This window comes from Morus notabilis, unplaced genomic scaffold (genome assembly GCF_000414095.1).
Source record: "Morus notabilis unplaced genomic scaffold, ASM41409v2 Scaffold157, whole genome shotgun sequence".
Classification (NCBI taxonomy): Eukaryota; Viridiplantae; Streptophyta; class Magnoliopsida; order Rosales; family Moraceae; genus Morus; species Morus notabilis.
In genome coordinates this window covers 10,843-35,373 of record NW_010363281.1, presented here as the reverse complement: position 1 = coordinate 35,373, position 24,531 = coordinate 10,843, and the positions used below count along the sequence as shown (strand labels likewise).

The window sequence follows — 24,531 nt, the reverse complement described above, 5'->3', positions numbered from 1 at the left end:
GAGCGAGTGAGCGAGTGAGCGAGTGAGTGAAGTGAAAGCGTCAAAACTGAAGAGAAGAAAATTGGGATGTGGGTGTAAAGAAAATGGGAGAAACAGAAGAGAAGATCAAAGGCAACTGTTTGTATTATTGTCGTTTTTTGGGTTCAAAAAACTGACAGTCTTTTGCAGCGACCATCACGGATTCACGGGAGCACTATTAGCACTCTGCATGAGAAAAAGAGAGACAAGAAATCTATCAGAAGAGGAAAAAAAAAACAAAAACCGCACTGTTTAGTGGGGTGATGGGATAGAAAAAAAGAATAATTTATCTTTAAGAGTGGTTAATTATTTAATTAAAAAAATTATAAATTAAAAATAAAGAATAAAAATCATAAATCATATACTTTTAAAAAGTATTTATCACAATGAGATATGGGATAGTTAGGGTGGTGCCACTAGGTTGTAATATTATGGGCTTTAATTCCCCAAATGTTTTGGTGACTAACATAATTTTTTTTTTTTAAATTTTATTTTAGTATCATCTGTTATATTAAAATTTGAGTTTGATACTTTACGTTTTTAAAAATTTTATATTAATACCTCGACCTTTTAGAATATTTTTTTTTAGTACCTCTGAGCCTTTTTTTGGGACACGAAAAGACAAAATTGTCTTTATTATAAAAATTCATCTGTTGACCAGAATTTTGAAGGAAAAAAAAGAATTTTAAAAATTATTATACTTATAGAGCATAATCTTTTTTTAAAAATTCATATCTTCAAAATCTATTTTTAAAATCAATTTTTTTTCAAAATTTTAGTCAACGAATGAATTTTTACAATAAGGATAATTTTATCTTTTTAAGTCCTAAAAATAGCTTCGAGGTACCAAATAAAGATTTTATAAAAAGTCATGGTATCGGCATTAAATTTTTAAAAATAAATAGTACTAAACTCAAATTTTGATATAATAAAGGATACCAAAATGAAAAATGAAAATTTCCCATTTTCTTTTTTATTTTTTGGCTTAATTACATCATTCCACCCTAAATTTATTCTGATTTGCGCTCTATAACTTTCAATTTTAACAACTTGCATTTAAATTTAAAAACGTGTAGCAAATCACTCCCGTTGATAACCACGTTTTTTTTTAAACGAAAATTGGCGTGTCACTTGGATACGGGACGGGTTGTTAATTAATAGCATTATTGATTTTTAAATTTAAGGTGTAAATTGTCAAAATTAAAATTCGTGTGTTAAATTGCAATTTTGTGATAAGTTCATAGGGCAACGATGCAACACATATTTTGTTGAAACAAAATAGACTACTCACTATTGTGATAGTCATGTCTATTTTGAATGTCATCGTACGGTGTTACATGAGTGTTGCACTCTATTTTCTCTACTTTAATGGGAAATTAAACGAAATATAATTAACATAATTATGACCTACTTCATATGGTTATGGCATGTGTAATACGTCCACTGATCAATTCTTTTTTTATTCAAGAAAAACACATGAAATTTTAATTACATAATTTAGAATATATATCATGTATTTTCAATAGACAATAAAAATTTTGAAAATTGAATATTCGTTTAAAAAATTAATTAAGAAATTGATTACTTAGGGTATTTATAAAAAAGATTTATTTGTTTATTGATAATTTTATTTGCTTTCTCTTTATTTAATCTCTTTGTTTTTTAATATTTAAAATAATTTTTAAATATAACTATTAAGGTATTTATACCATTTTTAACAATTTGACCAATTAAAATTCAAGGGACAATTTTGAAACAACTTAAAACATGAGTAATACCTTTTAGATTATCAAAATATATGGATAAGTAAATTATTTACTATGAGTAAATAATTTATTTGCAATAGCATATTATGGCCCCGTTTATTTAACCAATTTGAGTTTTACTACAGTAAAAAGCTCTCAGAAACAGTCACGTCTAATTTTATTTTTTTACTACAGTAAAAAACTCACATAAAATCACATTTCAACTCAAATTAACGAACTAAACAGACCTTATATTTATTTCAAAATATTTTATAACACGTTATTTACTTCAAACAAGTTTTTTTTTTTTTTTAACTGTGTTTACTGCAATTTTTAATGGGGAAATACAAAAATGCGACTTAAAGAATGTTACCTTTACATTTACGTTCGATGGCATAAATTCATCTCCGCTAAATATCTTACAAGATTTTTTTTTTCAAAATAAAAAAAAAAATCCGCTCTAATATCAAACCACCAGGTTTATCAAACCGGACCGTTTTGGCGGATATAGAAAATCAAATCACTTCAAGCATTAAGTTCCTTTTTATTATCTAGTTCTCTAGGTAATGCACAATGATTTGAATTAGGATCGTGGAGAATTGATGCAAGAGAAGAGAATGGCACAAAGAAAGTAGAATTCTTCTGGGAAATCTGAAAGTTTATCGAATTAGATTTACAAAACAAGGATGACAAAAAGTAACCTGGAATTTATCCTCATGAAAATGGACATCATCCTAATGCAAAAAGTTTTTGCTATTTATAAGTCGCAAGACGACTATAATAGATTATCTTAGTCGCCGCCTCCTGAGAATCGTCGACATTAGAGGTACCGCAGTTTGTGCTCTCATGTTGGGAGTGGACATCATCCTAATGCAAAAAGTTTTTGCTATTTATAAGTCGCAAGACAACTATAATAGATTATCTTAGTCGCCGCCTCCTGAGAATCGTCGACATTAGAGGTACCGCAGTTTGTGCTCTCATGTTGGGATGTAGATGGTTTAGAGCAAAGTTGTCTTAACGCTCTGACATCTCGTTGCAGTGTATCGATTTGTAGAGCCATCCTTTTTTGTTCTTCCTCCGTTTGAGCGTATCGATGCTCGGAGGGTCGACCGAAGAAGGATTTTGGAGTGACGGAATGTCCTACACCTCTCACCTGACTAGAATGTTCAGCAGTACCCAAAGCCATACCAAGGATATCATCGCGCCCTGCATTCGCTACAATGCCCTCCTGGACTAACTTGGTTAACTTATCCTGCAAAAATTGACACAACGGGGAAAAATGTGAATTATTATGCCGAGTATTTGTTACTGGTTTATACGGTTGTCTTACAATTTTATCAGCACATTCTTTGGCTTCTTTCTCCACATATTCTCCATTTTTGTTCTTATGACCTTCTTTCCATAAAATGCTTCTATCAATCTCGTCGGTCATTCCCAAAGAACGTTTCTATAAATTAAAAGCCAAAAAATTTAGTCAATTAAAAAAAAGTATAGGACTTTGTTCTAGTTGTATGTTGAGTGGTGATGAAATTAACTCATAGAAAAGTTGGCAAATGCTTACTAATTCTTCCTGGAGACGAGCAAACCCTTTCCGGCCTAGTCTGTGCTTGTATTTATTTTTGGTCCGCCTCTCTTTCTGAAGTTGACTGAGCTTCTGTAAAAGTTATAAGGTTGAAAGTAAATACATTATTGTGCTACAGAATGCTAGTAGTTAGCACTAAAACAATGAAATTCCGATACGTACAAGAAATTCCTCTGATAGTCTGGACCTTACGAACTCGTCCCAATGCTTTTGCTTGATGAAATTATAGTCTTTAGGTGGGTTTTTAAGGAGTTCCGGTTGATCCTTAAAAGGAACTATGTATTTAGTGGTGAGATAGCTCTTGAAATTTTTCCATGAACTTGAAGCTGAAGACAGGACACTGCTTTTGCTCTTTGGATCCACAATATATGTCCTCTGCAATCAAGTAAATCAAATTATAAGTTGATAAATATGGAAATATTGAAATGCAAATATGCCAAGCAAATATGTACCATCACATAGCTCCATATTTTGTCTTTCAGCTCCTTTGGCACATGAGCCCAGTTTTTGTACGTTATTGGGACTAGAGACCGACCCAAAACACCAAGATAGCTACTCATTTTCACTGAAGCTTTACCTATTGCTTGACCCTTACAATTGTATTTCACAACTTCACGCTTTACGCCATTACTTACAAGATGCAAAAGCTTTGTTGGACCTCTAACTTTCTTTTCCCTAGAAGTTTGGTTTGTCAGCAATGATCCTGCTACACTCTCTTCATTGTCCGTTTGCAAGATGTCTAAATGATCATTACTGTAAAATTGCATGAAACTAGAAATCAGAAGGTCAAGCAGGAGTATAAGCAACGGAGAAACACATTTTTACACGAAAAACCTCATAAATTTATATCTCAAAACCATATCCCTCTTTCAAGTTGAAAGAAGACGACTCATAGATCAAAATGCAGAATTTCACCACATTGACCAAAACCCTTGGAATTTCACCAAAAATCAACTGCTTCAAAACTTAGGACACTAAATTCCACCGTAATCATATGACAGACAGAAAGAATTTATACTACCATGCAGAAAAGTGTCTTAGATGTTAAACTTGATGAAATGAAAACGGTATTAGTTATATGAATATGTGTTCTTGAAGCTTCTTACATTCAGCACCCGTACGTTGTAAGTTATAACATACCACATCACGCTGCCCGAAGAGAACAAATTACAAAACTTATTCAAGAAAGAAACAACGTACAAAGCTCTACAATTTTTTTTTTCCTATTCCATGCACATTACCTGAATCTACAATTAACCACCCACTGAATTAAATATACAATTTCACTATATACCATAGAGAGGGAAAAGGACGCAAATTCTTACCTGCATATTGGCTCAATGAAAGGTTGAGGATGAAGACAAGTTTCCTCAGATTCATTCAGCTGTTCATCATCAAGAACCACTATTTCCTGCCGTTCTCGAAGCTCCCAATCTCTATCACTATTCTCACTACATTGAGCCTGATTTTGAAAGGAAGAGTTAGTTTCACATAGCCGTCTACAGAACTGGTATTGTACTAAATAATTTAGGAGTACATAAAATTGGTTAATAACCTTATCAGCACATTCATTATCTTCTTTTTCTACAAATCTTGCCTTTTTATTCTTGTGACATTTCTGTAGAACGCTTTTGTCCATCTCGTTGGTCATCCCCAAAGATTGTTTCTATCAATACAAGCCCACAATAAGTAACCTAATCAAATGAATAGAAATTTGTTTTAGTAGTATGGCGACTGATGAGTTCAACAGATAAAAGTTACAAATGCTTACTAATTCTTCCCTGAGACGAGCATACCCTTTCCGGCCTAGTCTGTGCCTGTATTTATTTTTGGCCTGCCTCTCTTTCTGAAGTTGACTGAGCTTCTGTAGAAGTTATAAGGTTCAAAGTAAATACATCATTGTGCAGCTAGTAGTTAGAACTAAAACAACAAAATTCTGATACATACAAGAAATTCCTCTGATAGTCTGAACCTTACGAACTCGCCCCAATGCTTTTGCTTGATGAAACTGTAGTCTTCAGGTGGGTGTTTAAGGAGTTCAGGTTGATCCTTAAAAGGAACTATGTATTTCGTGGTAAGCATGTTCTTGAAATTTTTCCATGAATTTGAAGCCGAAGAGAGAACACTACTTTTGCTCTTTGGATCCACAATATATGCCTTCTGCTAACACATATATCAAATTATAAGGTGATAAATATGGAAAAATCAAAATGCAAATATGCCAAACAGATAAATACCTTCACATAACTCCATATTTTATCCTTCAGCTCCTTTGGCACCTTAGTCCAATTTTTGTATGCTATCGGGACCAAAGACCGACTCAAAACACCAAGATAGCTACTCATTTTCACGGAAGCTTTACCTATTGCCTGACCCTTATTATTATATTCAAGGACTTCACGCTCTGCACCATCAAGATGCAACAGCCTTGTTGGGCCTCTAACTTTCCTTTTCCTAGTTGGGTGTGACACCAATGGCTCTGCTGGACTTTTCGATTGCAACATCTCCAAATGACTATTGCTGCATAATTCATGAAAATTGAAAGTCAGGCACAAGGAAGAGAATGGATACTAATAGTAAAAACTCATACATAAGGCAAGGCTCTAAAATTTTTGAGCTTCATAGCATAAAAGATTTAACCTTAAACATCATATAACTCATTGATCAAACTCCAAAACAACACCACGTTCGAGCAGTCCCCTTTGAATTTCATGAAACATCAAATGCTCCAAACAAATGCGGCTAAATTCACCGTTGTACTCGTGCCAAACAGAGTAAGAGAATATATAACCAAGCAGCAGTAAAGGATAATAGACAGATTAAAGTTTGATGAAATGAAAATGGGAATAAAGTTCACGTAATTGGAGATGTTTTCTAAGCTTCTTACAATCAGATTTAACTAGATCACCATGTACATAAGTAAAATTATAAAAATTATACACAAAAAGGACAGTCAAACTAACATTTCTTTTTTTTTGGTGGTGTCGTTTATATGTTAATTACACACATTGGTGTATATAACCATATGCTGCATTTAACACACAATTTCAGCACATACTCAAAGGTAAGGGGATAGAAACTCTTAACACTATCCTGCTGTCCGATGAGCATGGAATCCGTATCGCTATCCTCGCTGCACTGTGCCTGGTCATGAAAGGAAGAGCTACTTCTGCTTAACTGCATCTCCTTATTAGCTAGAGAAGTAAAGTGACAAGCAATGTCCTTTCTATTCTTCTCACATCTTTCCCTCGATTTATCGAGGGAAGATTGCTTTTCAACATAAGGCTTACAGTCTTCGCAGAACCAAGCAACATATTCATCAAAAGTTTCTGGTAATACATCAAGACAATATCTGGAGGAAGAAAAAAAAAAAAAAAACAGAACAAAAATACCCATCATTCAAGAAGCCATTTTATTTCAACAAAAGAAATGAAACAAGAAACTAATATCCCAGAAACGTTGTAATTAATGCATGACTATGTGGACCCCTTCAGTTATATACGGAATCAAATCACCTCTCCATTAGACTATGTTACATATATTGTGATCAAACGTCAAAAGATGGAAGAATCAACTAAAAAGCATTTTAAATATTTTAAATGGCATAGCATAATATGATTGTATGATTGGTTAGATAACAAAATTCGACGGGTGATCTGAATCCATTAAATAAGAATCTCTATTTTCACTTGAAATACACCAAAAAGAGAATTTAGCACGTGTTGTATGTGGCATTTGAATGAGCAAATCATCAGTTTATTTTTATTTTGATAGTTCAATCACACGATAATCTTGACACACACCGATGCACGGCATAATCTTGACACTTCTCGCAGTGAATAAAACTCATAGAGAACCCTACATCACCACAAGTTTGACAGACAGTGACCTGCAAAAACAACAACAACAAAAATAAAAATGCAGTTATTCAAAATCCAAACCCAACAAAGATTTCTGAATTCCAAATAAAAATAAAGTTAAAAATGCAATTATTTTTATGAGAAAAAACACAAGATAAATCAAAATGTCAAAAGGGTCAACAGAAGCATACCATTGTAGAAAAGAAACTCAAGAGTCAAAGGGTTAACTTTACCATGAGAATAAAAGGAGAAGCTAATTTTGTACAAAGGAGTCTAAAACAGTAAAGAAAAAGAAAGAGAAACAACCGTGGAGTTTTTCGTCCATTTCATCGGGTGAGGGATTAGGGAAGGTTGAGTTGCATCGCTGATGGCCACGTGTCATGATTGTTCATGTCCCAGCTGTCAAACAAGTCTGCAAGAGAAAAGGCCAAGTGAATACTCCTTTTTTTTGGATTATTTTCATTGTGCTCCCTCAACTTTAAGGTAATTTACACTTTATGCCCTGAAATTTAATAGCTCTCAAATTTACCCTCTGAAATTTAAATTGAGTTTGAGAATTTATATTCTAAACAAACGAAGAATGGGGTTAAGCAAGTTCATGAGATCTTTTGTTTTTCATTTGCTTTCAACGTAAATTTTAACAGAAGAGTTTGAGTGAAACTAATTCCTATTTTTTTCATCATTTTTAACAAATTTTAATAAAAGTGGTTAAATAGGACTAATTTAAAATTTAAATGCAAAATAAAATATTTTAAAATTCATGCAACTAATTGAGAAGGACTCTAAATTAACAACCAAATGTGGTCATATATATATATATATATACACACATCTAAAGAGGAGAGGATCTAAAATAAGAGAAAACATTTAGTGGATGGAATGTACCATGTTATTTTATTTATACGGTACGATCATTCAATAAATGTATAACATTTGAATACTTTATTTACGTCAGTTTTTTATAATTATGTTTTTCCTTCATAATTTGCATTGCATGAATTGTTGCCAAAATTACTATAATGATTCTACCTAATTCTCTTGAATTAATTTTTTTAAGTGACTTCCTCTTATATTAAATCGAAAAAATATCATTTTTGGTTCGACTTTAATTGTAAAAATTTTTAAGTTCAATATCAATTGTTAAGAAAAAAAAAGAATAAGAACTAAATTATTAAATTTAAAAATTTGAAGGGTGTCCATAAACAAAAAGCCTTTTAAAAATCACCTTCAGGACAGTAGGTTAGTCCATATTTTATGTAAAAAATAATAATAATAAAATTTAATTAATTTAAATTAAACTAAAAAAAAAACTCAGTTTTTTGTTCTGGTTCTGACAGTATGCTGCTATAAGCTTGTAATTCTTTGGGGTGTGCTGAGAGATTTCTAAGTTTTCTTTACTTGGGGTGTGAGAATTATCAAGAGCAGCTAACTTTAATTTCCATGACTTCTGAAATCCAAATCAGAGATACAGATAGATTTAAGGAAAATGGAAACCGTAGCTACATGAATGTAGCTTGTTATTTATGCTCACCCATTAGAACCTTAGAACACTAACAAAAAGTTTGATCCATAATTTGATAAAAATGATACTGATCACATAATTTGACACAAATAAAATGTGGTTCCAAATGGATCAAAGTAAGCTCAAGAAAGAAAAAAAAAAAGGCGAAATTGTTATGAAATCGTCGTCTCTAAAACGGTAGTAAGAGGTAACTTAATACACAATTTTCTCAGCAAGAACTGAGTAACAGAAAGATGGTGTAAGAGAGTTAAGGCAAACCATCCATTAAAGAACTGTAATCTTGGAAACGTTTGAGTTGAGATTTGATACTGCCAAGCATACAATTATTTCTCTCATTTTCTGCAGACAGTGATGCAACATGGCTCTCCAATGACTCGAACTTCAGACCGCAATTTCATCAGCTCGGTTCTCTTCAAATCTAGACTCGTCGTCTTAAGTTCAACGTTCTTTGCTTTGTTATCTCTCTCATTACAAACCCTTTGCTAGGATCCATATCATCTTTCCTTGAAGCTAAAGAAAGCATGAAAGAAAGAATAGAAGAAAATATTGTTAGCGTTATAAATCCAACTCATAACTCGCCAGTATTAATTAAGTTGGTGCTTAGGATAATCCAGATTCTCGAATGGTCCAACTTCAATAAATAGACCAATCATAGAACTAAAAATTCGGATAAATCTTTGTTATTTCATGTTTATTTGTCAGAAAAATCATAAGACCAATCATTTACTTCGTGATACTGATTCCTATTGATTACTGTGTATCAAACGCCTTTTTAAAGATTGTATGACCATCATTCGGATAATTCAGACTTTGTACTATATCTTTAATTAATATACTCATCATGGACATATAACAGACAATATATCTGCATTTGCATGATTAAAAAAATGAATTTATTATTAGGACTCAAAAAAAAAAAGCGTGATCAGCGCATCTCTTTTATTTATTTATTTATTATTTTACAAAATAAGCACACAATTTTTACATACTTCATTTTTTTTTTTTCTCATCATCAAATATTCCAAAAGTTTTTTGTACGTTTAGCAAATACGACACAATTTTATTCCGTCGTGAACGTAACTTTTATAAGACACATTTTCATCTCAATTTTATTTATCGACACAATTTTAATACGGCACATTTTCATCTCAATATGAAGACGTTATTTACCCCCCAAAAAAAAAGGGGGAGGAACAGAAAAAGGACAAGCATTTTTCATTTCTCAATTCTCATTAGTCTGCCGAAATACATTTTTCTCTTCAAGGTGAGAAAATGGAAAAAATAAAAAAGATCATGTACAGAGTTGTTTTTTTTTTTTTTTTAATCTGAATGTATAGAGTTGTTTTCTTTCCTCTGTTTGTGCTTGAACCAAGAAAAAGAAAGAAATAGTATGGTCTCTCTGTAACTGGCTAACTGCGCTTAGAAGAATTTTGGTCACCGAAATGCCATGATGCATTCAGATCATTGAAATGGGGATTTTGTTTTCTCCCTCCAGAATCCTTTTTCTCTCTCATGTGGAAAAACTATCACAAGACTGTCAAACGCAAAAAAGGAAGATTAAAAGAAAAAAATCCAACGGTCAAGAACACCCCAGTGACTTCATTGTCACTCTTTTCTTCCCTCTTCTTCTTTTTTTTTTTTTTTTTTTCCTTCCCAGAAAAGTTTTTGATTTTCACGTTTGGTTTAACAATGAGTATGTCTTCACCTCATTCTCTGCCCATGTGGGTTATTTTCTCTCTCTTCTTTAACCTTAACTTTCTCTCTGCAAACAACAACATCACCCTCTTCGGTGATGCCTACTTCAGAAACAACTCCATTTCTCTCACTCAAGAACTCGCCCCTTGCCTCTCCCCTTCTTCTCCTTCTTCTCCATCTTTCTCGCCTTTCTTCGGCATTGGACGAGCATTCTACGTAAACCCGATTCGGTTTCTTGATCCTTTCATCAACACCACGTCATCTTTCTCTTGCAGCTTCACCTTCTCAACCATCCCTTCCCCACTCTGCTCTCCAGGGGACGGCATGGCGTTTCTCATCTCCCCTCACGCCGCCGATTCCTTCTTCAGCGACGCGATAGGCAACATCGGGCTTCCAAGACCAGCCTTGACAGTTCAAGATTCGTTCTTTGCCGTGGAATTTGACACCAGTTTCGATCCTCTGCTCGGGGACGTCAACGGGAACCATGTTGGGATTGATATCAACACGGCGGTTTCGATTGCTGCGGTTGATGTTGTGCCGAGAGGGATAGATTTGAGAAATGGAAGAGAGATAACTGCTTGGATTGAGTACAGACATGCCATGAGAATGGTCAGGGTTTGGGTTGGTTACTCTTCAATAAGGCCTCCAAATCCTCTTCTTGTTGCTCAAATTGACCTCTCAAATGTGTTGAAGGAGTTCATGTTTGTTGGGTTCTCTGGCTCTAATGGTCAAGGCTCTGCAGTTCATATTGTTGATAAATGGCGGTTCAAGACTTTCCAACCCTCACTTGTTTCTATAGACACTTTCGAAGGAGATTGTTTCATATGTTCTTCAGAGGATTCAGCCATTGGAAGTCATAGAAAAAATCGTCTTCATGGAAGGAAATTGAAGTTAGGAGAGATTGCTCTTGGGTTAGGAGGCTTGGTTGCATTTGTCTTCTCAATTTTGGTGATTTTTGCTGTGATGAGTTTCATATTGATAAAGAAGAGAAAACTTGTTGACAAAACCAGAATGGAGAGTTTAGCTTGCAGGATTCAGCCTAATAGAATGCCAACAAGGTTGTCTCTTGCCGATATTAAGTCGGCTACGATGGGTTTCGATCAAAACCGAGTTGTTGGGGAAGGAGCATCCGCAATGGTCTACAAAGGATCGCTTCCATTTGGTGGAGAAGTTGCTGTCAAGAGATTCCAACGAGGCAATGGAGTTGACTCTTTGCATAATCCTTTCACTAATGAGTTTGCTACAATGGTGGGTTGCTTGCGGCACAAGAATCTGGTTCAGCTTCGAGGATGGTGCTGTGAGGGAAGTGAGTTAGTCCTTGTTTATGAGTACATGTCCAATGGAAGCCTTGACAAGATTCTCCATAAGAAAACCAACTCAGCCATTGTTCTCTCATGGAAGCAGAGACTAAACATAGTTCTAGGTGTTGCTTCTGCTCTTGCATATCTGCATGAAGAGTGTGAGAGGCAAATTATCCACAGAGACGTTAAGACTTGCAACATAATGCTTGATGCAGAGTTCAATGCCAAACTTGGGGATTTTGGTCTAGCAGAAGTGTATGAGCACAGTACTAACACAAGAGATGCAACCATACCGGCTGGGACAATGGGATACCTTGCTCCAGAGTATGTCTATTCTGGCGTGCCAACAGCAAAAACAGATGTATATAGCTTTGGTGTGGTGGTTTTAGAGGTGGCAACAGGGCGGAGGCCTGTCGATGAGGGTGGAACGGTGCTAGTCGATTGGGCATGGGAGTTGTGGGAGAAAGGAAAGCTGATTGAAGCTGCAGATGCAGGGCTCAAGGGAAAGACTAGTTTGAAGGAGATGGAGAGAATGCTCATTTTGGGACTCGCCTGTGTCCATCCAGACCATGTTCAGAGGCCGACGGTGAAAGAATCTGCAAGGATTCTTAGAAGGGAAGCACCACTTCCCTTGTTGCCAGCAAAGAAACCAAGACTCAGGCTTCGGCCGGTTTTGCCTAATGATTTTGAAGAAGTGATGAGTTATTTGGACGGGGAGCATACCAGTCCTTATGAATCACCATTTTTTACTCCTAAAAGCAATTTTAGCTAGAAGAAATCCCTTGTATAGAACATTGTTTATATTTTGTCAGGTTGGCTATGGCCTTCTTAGTTAAGCCAATTCATGAAGAATTTTGAGGATATGTTTTGATGTCATATTGCAATAAGGAAAAAAAAAATGGTGTCTGTGCTTTACAGTATATATTTTTATTCTGCATGTACAAGTGCCAAACAAAACATACAATACAGCACCGTTTTATGAAACAGGAAAATTACTGGAAAATCATATTTCCAATCACACTCATGACACAAGCAAAACAACCAATCTTACCCTTCTCAGATTGAAACCGTCTAGTTATACAGCCTATAACTATCATTCCTCAACCGTTTCTCCAGAAACAAAATGGAAAAAAATGACTCGTCAGTCCTATCTTTCACCAGTAGCAAATGCAAAAGAAAAGGGCGGCTCTGTTTTTCATATCAACAACTACTCTTGAAAGAATCTTTTTATTTGGTGCTAACGATTTAATAACTATTTTTGCAGCTCTATAATATTTCAGTTTATACTCCTACCGATTATCTATATGTACCAAGAAAGATGAACGGTCTAATAAAACTACTACGAAATACTTGCTCATAGGTGGGGCAAGCAGTTCTATTCTGATTCATGTTTTCTCTTGGCTGTATGCTTCATACGGAAAATGACCTGTACTGTTATCTTATAATAAAATAGAATTATTTCGTTTTGAATATGGGATTATAACTTAAAATTTTGTAAGTTTATACCCATAGTCTGACACAGAATCTCACAAACTATAAAACTAGCAGCCACCCTTGGGCCCTGGCATATGACAATCATAACTCAATTTACTAAACGGTATTCAGTAGTTATACTTCAGCAAGGCTACAAGTCAATCTTTCATAGTCAACAAACCTGTTAAAATAATGAACCAAAAATCCAGAATATAACGATCATAAAGGGGACTAAGTTATCTGCCCATTATTGTGTACATTATCCGACAAGCAAAACATTGACAATTATTGAAGAGTGTAAAACATCTAACAAATGCAATCTTCAATTGGTTAAAATCCGAACAGAAGAAATCCAAAAGGTATAGAAGATAAAAACAAGATTTCACCAATGAAATCCAGAAGCAATCATGGCTACAAAACAAGAATGAAGATGGAGCAAAAACACAACTCTCGGAACTCCTCCAGCTTAATATCACCTCAGCAATATAAATTACTCTACAACAATATGAACATTACAAAGATGAGCACGAACATCATGAAATGGGGAAAAAAAATGTGGCAAATACATTACATTTAACATTTCCCAAACATTAGGAAAAGCCAAATTACAGAATAGAGTATTTTTGTGTGCATTTGTTACTCAAAAAACTACAAAATCTCCTCTCAAAAGGGTTGAAACAAAATGAGCCAGAATGCATTTATGTTATATAGAAATCAATGGCTAATAGCCATAATACCAAATCAGGATGTATCCAATTCCAATCGAATCTGAGCAACTAAACAATAAAAATTTACAAATTACAAAAGAGAGTAATTTTAAGTGGGCATTTTTTATTTCAAATAACAGCTACAAAATCTCCTCTCAAAAAGGATTCCTAAAACAAAATGCGGCAAATATATCATAGGATCATATTCAACGTTACATAGAATTAGAAGTCAATGGCATTACCAAATCATGAGGTATCAACATTAACAACAGCCAGCCAACTCCCGCAACTCCTTCTGCTTAATGTACTGATTCAATATCGCCAGCCTCGCCGTCTCGAAGGCAAAGTATCCAATGGCCGAGAAGCAAGCGCTGTGAACAACTCTGGGGCCCATGCCACGTGTCAGCCCGACCCATCCTTCTTCTTTGAGGATCGCCTTCGCCGTCTGCGAGACACCGGAATACATGGCGGGAACCATTTTGTTGACCCCTTCCTGAGTCATCAGCCTCGTCTTCACGACGTCCAGCGGCGTCGTAATGGAGGCGGAAATCGCCCCGGCGAGGGCCCCACAGACCACGCTCTGAAATGGTTCCAAATAGGCTTTCCTCGTACGACTCAAAACGGCGGCTTTTAGGTACTCAAACGTCGAGTAGCTCAAAACTCCGGCGGGTAAATTCCTCAGCAGCGTGGCGGAGTAACCGGCGTAGAGGCCCAAAACGCCGTCGTTTTCGAGGATTCGTAGAAGGACCTGCCAGGACCTGCCTTTGGCTCCCGCTTGCATTCGCTGGGTGATTAGCTCCTTCGGGACCATAATTGCCGAAGAGACGATATTGCCCATGGCGCCGGCCGTGGGAGGGATGAGGAGGGGAGGGTAATTGGGTAATTTGGAGAGGAAGGATTTTCCGAACTCGCAGGTGCCAAAGTAGACGGCGGAGGAGGCGGTGGAGCCGACGATGACGGCGGAGACGCCGCTGTAGAAGCCCAGGATTCCTTTGGTCTGGAAGGTCTTGGCGATGGCGTCGAAGGCGTTGCGGTAGATCTCGGAGGCGCCTTTGGTCTGAAGCTTGGTCTTGACGGTGTCGAGAGGGAGGAGGCAGACGTAGGTGAAGGCTCCGGCGAGGCCGCCGGCACCTGCGCCGATGACGGCGCGCTCGAAGACGGAGAGGGATTTCATGAGGGAGCGGACTTTGGGGGCGGAGGATCTGGCCGTGGCCGTGACTGTGGCGGTGGAGGTCGAAGCGAATGGGAGAGTGGAGAAATTGCGAGAATGGGAGTAGTCCATGGCCGAGGTTGTGGTTATGGCGGTGGTGAAGTGGGTGAAGAGGTTGGGGAAATGTGAGGGGCTTGGGAGAGGAGGAGGAGAAGATGATGACGGGAGGCCTAGAGAGGCAGAGATTCTGGTTTCCATGGCTGAGACTTAGAGAGAGAATCCCTCTCTCTCCTCTCCCCTCTCTCTTTGACCTTCGCTAACTATGAACATGGAAACAGGGCTAGGCCGGCCCGGCCTACTTTCTTTTCTGGGCTGACAGGGCCCTGTCCAAGTAAATGGGAGGTGGGTCCCGCTCGGCCAAAAGCCCAACGAGCTCGGCCGGCCCCAAAATTGAATTATCTCAAGTGCATAAGCTCAGTTTTTATCCCATTTTTTATAAATATTCTTTTGTTACATGTAATTATTAAACTAAAATAGTTATGAATTACAAATAAATAATAAAAATTTTGACATGTACTTTTAAAGGGTATTTATTAAGATTACTTTAATAAAAATGAGAAAATTACATATTCTACCTGTTTAAGTACCTGATCTATTAAAAATATCACTTTTAAAAAACTCGACCCCTTGACTAGTTCTAGTCTAAAAAGTAAAAATATATAGGTTAATATTAAGAAATAGAAATAAAATGGGACTCCATTTCAAGGGGTATTTTTAAAAATTATCTTGTAAAATTTCATACCTTGAGTTGAAATTTAGAAAAAATTTTAAAATATCATAAATATAGCAAAAATAACATAATAATTATCATAATAATATCATATTTTGTACTATACAATGATATAGTCATTATTTTAATGACATAACAATGATACAAAATTTTGTTGTTCTTGTAATATTTCAAAATTATCGTTAAATTTAAACTTTGATATTAAAATTTTGCTATAGTGTAAATCACAATTTTTTAAGGAGTTTAAGAAATAAATAAACTAAAAAGGCTAAAAAAAAAGGGAAAATACTTAAACATCCCTTGTGTTTTATTAAAATACCACTATCACCCTTTTTATTATATAAATACCCAAAACACTACTTGTTTCTAGTGCTGGAACTTTAGATAGGCCCCCCGCGACCGCCCAAAAATACCAATTTTGTGCCCGATGCCCGACTCGACTTGCCTGAAATTTTTGGGCCGCCCTCCCGAGCCCGAGAAGGCCTGTGGACAGGCCGCGGGCCTGGTTGTAGCTGCCCAAGCCCGGTCGGGCAACCTGAGCACACTTAAAATGCCCAAAAAAATATTTTTTTTATATTTTTTAATTTTTATAATTATTAAGTTATTTTGTGTTAAAATTATATAAAAACTAAAATCAACATTCAACACATAATAGTAACACAATTTAATAAATTAATTTTGTATATTAATTTTTAAATTCGTAATTCATGATTGCCTCGTTAAAAACCTTACCAAGAAAAACTCAATTGGGCTAAAAACTTAGTAAGGAAAAAAGAGTAATTATTTTGTGACGAATTACAAATTTTATAAACTTACAAAGTCTAAATGTACAATTACAATGTCGAAAGCAAATACATATTTACAAATTACAATTTAATTTGAAGTTGAAGGATCGTCTTCAAAATTAAATGTTAATCTATTAAATTTATCGATCAATTCTTGACTTGCCGGTGAAATTGTATCCTGTAAACGTTGATCAGCACGATCTCAATCCTTAATGCAGACCGAGGCTTCAACAATGTCCCTTTGCAATGCATTTTGGCGTTCCTCAAGTATTCGTCCGATCGTATTGAAGGCTTGTTCGGATGAAACAGTAGAGACTGGAATCGAAAAAATATCCATTACCAATCGAGTTTGGATTGGCCAAGTTAATGCTCGTGCCATTTACCATTGAACTAAGTCAAACGATTCTCTAGTACCGTCGACTACTAAGCTCTCACTAAGGTATGCCATAAGCTTGTTGAAGCCGCTGCCACCTGTTGATGAAGATCCACTCTTAGCTTTTGTTTGAGTCGTCTTCTTCTTCTTCTTCAATCCGGAAACATTCAAGAATGAATGCGGGTTTTCATCTTATTGTTGTAGTTTTTGTACTCCAGAGTTTGTGTTTCTAAACCTATTCTCATATTTACTATAGATCAAAAATATTTTTGCCTTTATTGTTGGAAATTGGTCAAAACAATCAATGCCTAACAATTCACCTAAGTTTTCTAAACCGTCTAATTTTAATCTAGGATCAAAAATAATACCGAACCTATACAACAAAGGCAAGTTAGACCAATATTTTTTAAATTTCTTTTCCATAGAAGCGATAGGAACTCCTAAGATTGGGTCCGCCCTATATTCACTAAATAAAATACTAATTTTTAAAAGTTCACCTAAAGCTAAAGGTGATGTTGAGTAATATGTTCCACTAAGTTTTCATAAAACCTACTTAAAAATTGATACAAAACTTCAACAATTTACCAATCATATGCGTCTATGTCTTGTTCTTAATTTTACACAGATATAGTTTGTTATAGCATCCTTTGTAGGGGATGCATTGTTAAAGCATAATATAAGTTGAGTTCCATCTTACAAGCAGATCTAAGGCTAATGCTCTAGGAGGTAGATTTAATGCTTATAAGAACCTAAACCAATATTGTTCTCTTTGGTTACTACCTTGAATCCATGCAATACTATCTCTAATTCTTTTAATGTGAGTACCCATTTCTTTTAAACCGTATTTAACTATTAAATTAATTAGAGGCATGCACAATGTTGGTGGAAAATAGTACAATCACCGAATAAACTTAAATCATTTTTGAAGTACTCAATTGCTTTAGTATTTGCACTAGCATTATCTAATGTTATAGCCATTACTTTATCTCGTAATTTAAATTCATCAATTACATTTAAAATTATATTATATATTAAATCGGCGCTATGTGATCCTAAAACACATTTAAAACATAATATTCTTTTATTTAAATCGAATCCTTTAAAGTAATGTCCGGTTATAGCTAAATAATCTTTATTAGCAACGGCATATCAAATATCTGTTGTTAACGCAACGCAATCGCTAGTCAAGTGTAAAAGGTTTATTAATGCTTCTTTTTCTTTTTTAAATAATTTTAACAAATATATCCTAATAGTAGTTTTTGAAGTGAACTGTGTATTAAGATTATGTGCAAATTTTATATATCGTTGCTAATTAGGATGCTTTACAAAACTAAGTGGTTGATCTAATGCAGCTATCATTCGCGTAACTTTCATACGATCTACTTGCAGATCGTATTTCCAAGTGGTTAGACCACCGGTTGCACAATCAAAAGATAATTGTGTTTCACGGAGTTTGGCTCCGCCAGACTAGCTAAGCTTTTGAAGACACTTTTCGGAGTGTCTTCTCAAGTGTGTTGTGCCGTGAATAGTGTCACCTTGTAATTTAGATAAACAATATTTACACTGAGCTATATGTTTAGTGTTACCTTCATTATCGATCTCCTCAATTGTGTCGAAGTGATCTCAAACTATCGAGGTGCGCTTGCATTTTCTCCTGGAGGTTACAACACTTGCAGACGCAGTAGCACTTGCACTCGCCGCTTCTCCACGCCCACCACCATTGCGACCACGACCTCCAATACGTCCACCGGGGCTCGGATTAGCATATTCCTGCATAATAAATTCATTAGTAGGAAATTGCCCTTCTTTCACATTGTGTTAGGCATCAACGGAAATACCACTATAACCAAAAGAATCCACTATAAAAAATAAGAGCGATTTGAGAGAGAAAGCTTTAGGATATTGTGGTAGTTTTTAGAAAAATTGTGAGAGATATTTAAGAGATTGAGAGAGATTGAGAGAAATTGAGAGAAATTGAGAGGGATTGAGAGAGTTTGGGTGAGAAAAATGTGTGAAAAATTAATGGGGGGTATTTATAGGGAAAATTTTAGGTTAAAATATTGATTTTTTCCCCAAATTCGGATCTAATGGTTAGTTTTTTCTCGGGGGGGTCGGGTTCGGGCAACAGTCAAAAAAATTGCCGTTGGATTCGGACAGTTCGGGTCGGGTCTGCACCAACAGTCAAAAATATATCCGTTGGTTGGGTTCAGGCTTCGGGCCGTTCAGGCCTAAGTGAAAAAATTCAAAAAAATTTCGGCGGACGGCAGTTAACGGCGATAGGCTCCGGCGAGTTGTCCATTTTCAGGCTGCCCAAGCCCAAGCCCGAAAAATGGAGTTGAATGGGCTGGCATTTGGGCCTGCCCTCTAAGCCTGAAAAATTCGGGCTTCGGGCCGGCCCGCCGGCCCAAAGTTCCAACACTACTTGTTTCTTTACAAAAAGATACCTAAAACGCCCCTAAAGCAAATATCAATCATAATCAAATTCAAAATCCAAGTATCACCATTTCATCAAATATCAATCGTAATCTAAATAAATGAAACTTTTTTTTTATAATAAAATACCAATTCAAATATTAGAATAAATCATTAACACGTCCGTTCATATGTAGCCAGTTGTTTTACTTTGGTTATAGTGATACAAAATGTATTAGTCAATTATATATTTTTTGCTTTTTTCTTTCCGCGTAGAAAACTGGAAGTCAATTAAAGCGTTACGTTGTTGCGCTGAAATTGTAATGTATATTCCCATTGTTTTAACGTTATCTTTTATTCAGCTTCAAATGTCAATGTTTAGAAAACAAATATATGAAATCGCTCTCAAGCTTATCGAACCTACATCATGAACGTTATTATCAACATTTTTTAACATATCTTGAGAGAGAAAGAATCAAATAATAAACCACCACGATATTTGAGGCTCACCTACTATATTTACCATAGATTAATTTATAGCCAATATTTGGCAACTTGAAATTAAAAAGTATAGGAAAGTCAAAGTTGGAATTTGGATGTGGTTTAGAAAAAGGGGGAATTTTAATTATATTTCAGAGTAAAGATTAATCAGTGGAACATAATAGAAGCACATAATAATATGCCAAAGAATTGAATTTTATGCAAGTGACACAATTTTGATATCGAAATTCTTTTTTTTTTTTTAATAACGATTTCTAAAACCTAAGGCTGCAAGAATAGGTACGTTAACAACAGAACTTTCTTCAAAAACATCATCACTTTATGAAAAAAGACACAAAATTAGCGATGGTATGTTGTTGCTGAAAGATTACTCACAAAAACTCGCTATTTAGCGACGATATGTCATTGCTATGTGTTCAATAAAAAAAAAATGGCAAAAAATTGTTTCCGTGACACTTTTAATGTTAACCCAGAGTCGATCCGCGAGCCGAAATGCTCTGCATTAGTCAAAATTCTTTTTAAGGCATAATTTGACTTTACAATTTAACATTGTAAAAATGAGAAAATGATTTTATTTATAAATCTTAAAAAATAGAAAACATAAACATTAACAAATAAGACCACAATAATTTTGAGTTGTCAAATTACTTGCGATTCGACTATATGTTGCGTTATTGTCAAGTTCCATGGCATTTTTTAATTACTCTTACCTAGTCATTTATGACTATTCTTTTTTTTTTTTAACAACAATATGTACGACCATTTTATGATTATGCTATTTGACATTTGCTTCTTTTATAATTTAACTATATTTTTCTTGCGTAGCAAGTTTGTCACTTTGTACGTATAATCTCGTTTTAATACTGTTATCTCTTCTGATGATCAAAATATGCTTTTAATGACTTTTTCGTTATCATAATCATAGAAGACTTGTCAATTTTGCAAGGATCATGACAAGAGACTTGGCATGCTCCTATAAATTTCGAGGCTCTTGAAGCATTTGTTTTCAAAACTACTTTCTTGCCCTTTCTTTTTCTTAGTTGTCAATTAGTTAACACAACATGGAGCTCAAAATCTCTCACTCTTCCCTTAGAATACCACCTTTTATTTCTTGTCGTTTCATGGCCTCCTCTCATGTCAATACGTCAATTACTATTAGGCCCAGAACAAAAGATATCAAATCATGCACTTTTCCTTCAAAATGCTCCCCCAATAAATTGATCCAGCCAATAGGGATCTATGAGGACAGTCGATTCTCAAAAGCATTGTTATCTCGCCATCATAACCGTAATTTTATTCCGGTATATACTTTTAGTTTAATCATTATTTTTTCTAACTCTATTATTTATATTATTACACAAAATTTTAATACTACTATAGAAAATAACTTGCAAGTTACGTAAAATAACATGCAAGTTATGAAAAGATAACCTACAGATTATTAATGATAAAAGATAAATTTAACAACAATGACAGAAATGAAATAGTGCCAATTTGTTGATGGCATTTTTGAAAATTCCCTTACTTTGTGTTATTTTATTTTATTGCAACTTGCGTTAGTATGTGTTCACTTTCTAGTGATGAAACTAATGCAAATTTTGTGAACCATCAGACATCTTTCTGTGTTAGTGAAATATTGTTTAGTAGCATTTTTCATCCATAATGCAGTAAATGTTGGATTAACCCTTGAAACAATTTTAATTTTGACTCGTCGGGAACATGGGATAAAATTAGAAAGATGTATAGATTTACTTTATGTTATTTTGAAAACAATTTTAATTTTCATAAACATGTCTTTAATTAGCATGAGGATACATGACAGCCACAAATGCGAAATGAGGTACGTACAAATTTTTAACTACAAGGGAACAAAACATTATGCATATAGATTTCAAATTAATTTAGAATATTAGAGTATACTGTTAGGAAAATACTTATCGGTATTCTATAACATTGCTCATACTATTAGGAGGTTATGGTAGGTTTTCTTTATATAAGATTGTTCTGATTACCTTTGTTAGTTGTTTGAATTACTTTCGATTCAAGTAATTATAAATTGGACAAATATTGGTTATAGGCATGCTCTAAACTCGAATTTGCCGGTTCGGAGCCGGTACTTGGCAAAGATCAACCTGAATCAACTGATGCCAATGTAGTTGCCAAAGTTTTACGTTTTGGATCCACTTTCTATACATTTACAAGGCCCTATACAATGACTCAAGTATTTATGGTGTCCACGTAAGTAAACTTTTACAGATATTAGAGATAGAAATTTTTTTTTTTACCGATTTGCAGTAAATAAATTTTCTAGTTGCTTATTGTAGTTTGTAAAACTATGCATATATGTTTATATATGTTTTTTTTTATCAGATGTTTATTTGCAAGAGTGTTGGTTGAGAATGGACAATTGTTTGAACGGTCTTTGCTGATTAAAGCATTCCCAAGCCTAGTTGCTTTGTTACTTGCAAACATTTATTTTAATGGCATTAATCAGATTTTTGATGCCGATATTGATAGGTACGTTTCTTTATATATTCTTGAAAATATACATCTTCGTTTGGGGTTGTTGTGACGCATGTTTGAAGAAGTAATTATTGCATAATTTTTAATAAAAAAAGGGTTTGGTAAATACCTAAATTACCTCAATGTTATTTGAGAAGTTGATGCTTAAATTAAGGGGTTGTTTAGTTGGGTGATTCGTACCCTGATTTAAATCATAGTTCACGGTTCGTTACAACGTTTTTTCTCATAAAAAATATACATAAATTGAAAATAATTCTAATATCATGATTCTAATCTATGAACCAAACGTCTCCTAAAGTATTATATTATCAGAAACACCACGGGAGGTGCTTTTGGTTTTGGCTTACCAAAAAATAAAATAAAAAAAGACCCTCACACCTCCAGTGCTAAAAAGTCTTTGACTTTCCAACGCTGACATTATAACATAATCATAATACCTAATTACCCTTTTGCTTAACAAGCACTTTAGACTGGTGTGTTTTCTATTCTTTTTTTCGTTATTTATTTAAAGCTCTATATATCTACTTATATGACTTATAAATAATAAATGTTTCCAATTTTAGTTTTTAATTTCTACGGATTTCATTAAATATTTAACATTAATTTGAGTTCCGTTAAATATATAACACTGAGTTGATAAAAAGATTGTAACTTAAATAGAATAATAGCAGATTAGAGATCAACTCTAAGTCATTTTGAAAATCCGAGACTAAATTGATATTGACAATAAATCTCAGAGACTATTTATTTACGTGATTAACAATTTGTGATAATACATTATTCTTATTATTTACTTGTTAAATTTGTGGACTTACGATTTTCTATTATTGTTTATATTATTTAGAAACCCAAAAATATAATTACAAAACATTCATAATTACGTATCACAAAATCTTGAAAAAAAATTAAAATTTAGTTGTCATTAAAAAATTATTAAACAATATGTCTCTATTTCTATGTTAGTCATCCTACAAGTCTATAGCAATTTAAAATTGCAATGTACTAAATACTTCAACATAACTTTTAAAGGTTACAACACTTTTAGAAGTAGAGTTTGCCAAACACCAAATTGCTACGAATTATTAGCTCAGCACAACCAATAATGATCATTTTGAAAGCACAACGATCCCAAACTAAACCTTAAACTGCATCTAAATCAAACTAACAGTTAAAAGAATATCCATATTTGTTGGGTATCCTTAGCGCATACCAATCTTAGGGTATGTTTGGAATTACTTTTAAAACTCCTAAAAATACTTTATACAATAAACGATGCAACTATAGTGTTTGATTAAGGTACACAAAAGCACGTTGCACACAAATCAATGCACTTTTTAAGGTCATGTTCATTTTCATGATTTAATTCATTATTACAGTGTTTTTTCTCTAAAAAATTCAAATTCAACTTTTTTTCTGTAGCGTGTTTCTTTCACATGCATAACTCAAGTCATGACTTAAGTTGTGTAAATGAAAATACCTTAAATTCTTTTAAGAACTTAGAATGTGTAGCTTTTAAATTCTACTTCTGCTTTGACTTTTACTTCAAATAAAATTAGTACTTCTATTAAAAGCACAACAATTATTTTAATAACACAATAACCCCAAACTAGCTCTAACAGACTTTATTAAAATTAAAGGGCTAGACAGCAATCTTGTATTGGCCTTGGTATTTGTTATCTATGTTCAGGACGTGCATCTCAACTAATTTCTTAACAATTAGAATTAAAGTGGTAATTTGATTTTGAAAACATTAGTCCATGCATTTAAATGCCTTCTTATTGATATTTGATTTATTTTTTTGGTGGTTGGAAAAACTTTCAGCTTATTTTGTTTTCATATGTTATATTTTCAGGATTAACAAACCGTATTTACCTATACCAGCAGGAGATCTTTCACTACAACAAGCATGGCTCTTGACGATACTTTCTGTATTTGGTGCCCAATTGATTTTGCTCTTGATGAAAGCTGACTTAATCACTACTTGTCTCTTTTCTTTTGGTCTTTTGTTGGCCACTTTATATTGTGTCCCTCCGTGTCGATTCAAGAGATCTCATGTTGCAACTGTTATTTTGATTCCTTTGGTATTGTTTTCTT

At 34.4% G+C, this 24,531-nt stretch overlaps 3 protein-coding genes across 5 annotated transcripts; 1 reads left to right on the top strand and 2 right to left on the bottom strand.

Annotated features, from left to right (window-relative positions):
* Nucleotides 1-2,638: 2,638 nt before the first annotated feature.
* Nucleotides 2,639-7,496, bottom strand: LOC21385414. Of its 3 annotated transcripts, XM_010103790.2 has the most exons (13): nt 7,397-7,496; nt 7,149-7,234; nt 6,404-6,697; nt 5,583-5,865; nt 5,293-5,505; nt 5,117-5,209; nt 4,901-5,011; nt 4,671-4,807; nt 3,798-4,098; nt 3,508-3,720; nt 3,325-3,417; nt 3,094-3,210; nt 2,639-3,015 (listed from the first exon to the last, which is right to left on the bottom strand). In XM_010103790.2, the coding sequence occupies exons 1-13, from the start codon at nt 7,397-7,399 to the stop codon at nt 2,650-2,652; spliced, it is 2,310 nt and encodes a 769-aa protein (XP_010102092.1). In that variant the 5' UTR covers nt 7,400-7,496; the 3' UTR covers nt 2,639-2,649. The 3 variants fall into 3 exon arrangements, with proteins under 3 accessions (XP_010102092.1, XP_024025090.1, XP_024025091.1); XM_024169322.1 differs by lacking the exons at nt 7,149-7,234; nt 7,397-7,496 and having other exon boundaries at nt 6,309-6,460; XM_024169323.1 differs by lacking the exons at nt 6,404-6,697; nt 7,149-7,234; nt 7,397-7,496 and adding an exon at nt 5,986-6,300.
* Nucleotides 7,497-10,432: 2,936 nt separating this feature from the next.
* On the top strand, nt 10,433-12,495 carry LOC21385413 (L-type lectin-domain containing receptor kinase S.6). The gene has a single exon (XM_010103789.2). The coding sequence runs from the start codon at nt 10,447-10,449 to the stop codon at nt 12,493-12,495; it is 2,049 nt and encodes a 682-aa protein (XP_010102091.2). The 5' UTR covers nt 10,433-10,446.
* Nucleotides 12,496-13,766: 1,271 nt separating this feature from the next.
* On the bottom strand, nt 13,767-15,358 carry LOC21385412 (protein MITOFERRINLIKE 1, chloroplastic). Its single transcript, XM_010103788.2, has one exon. It carries the CDS (start codon nt 15,309-15,311, stop codon nt 14,166-14,168), a length of 1,146 nt encoding a protein of 381 aa, XP_010102090.1. The 5' UTR covers nt 15,312-15,358; the 3' UTR covers nt 13,767-14,165.
* Nucleotides 15,359-24,531: the final 9,173 nt, after the last annotated feature.

What these genes read in the sequence shown, in the direction of transcription:
- LOC21385414 (XM_010103790.2), bottom strand. An exon ending in GACTATCAGAGGAATTTCTT is followed by an intron (nt 5,210 to 5,292) that starts GTATGTATCAGA and finishes TAACTTCTACAG; the next exon opens with AAGCTCAGTCAACTTCAGAA. An exon ending in AAATATGGAGCTATGTGATG is followed by an intron (nt 3,721 to 3,797) that starts GTACATATTTGC and finishes ACTTGATTGCAG; the next exon opens with AGGACATATATTGTGGATCC.
- LOC21385413 (XM_010103789.2), top strand. Translation starts at nt 10,447, where the DNA reads ATGTGGGTTATTTTCTCTCTCTTCTTTAACCTTAACTTTCTCTCTGCA.
- LOC21385412 (XM_010103788.2), bottom strand. Translation starts at nt 15,311, where the DNA reads ATGGAAACCAGAATCTCTGCCTCTCTAGGCCTCCCGTCATCATCTTCT.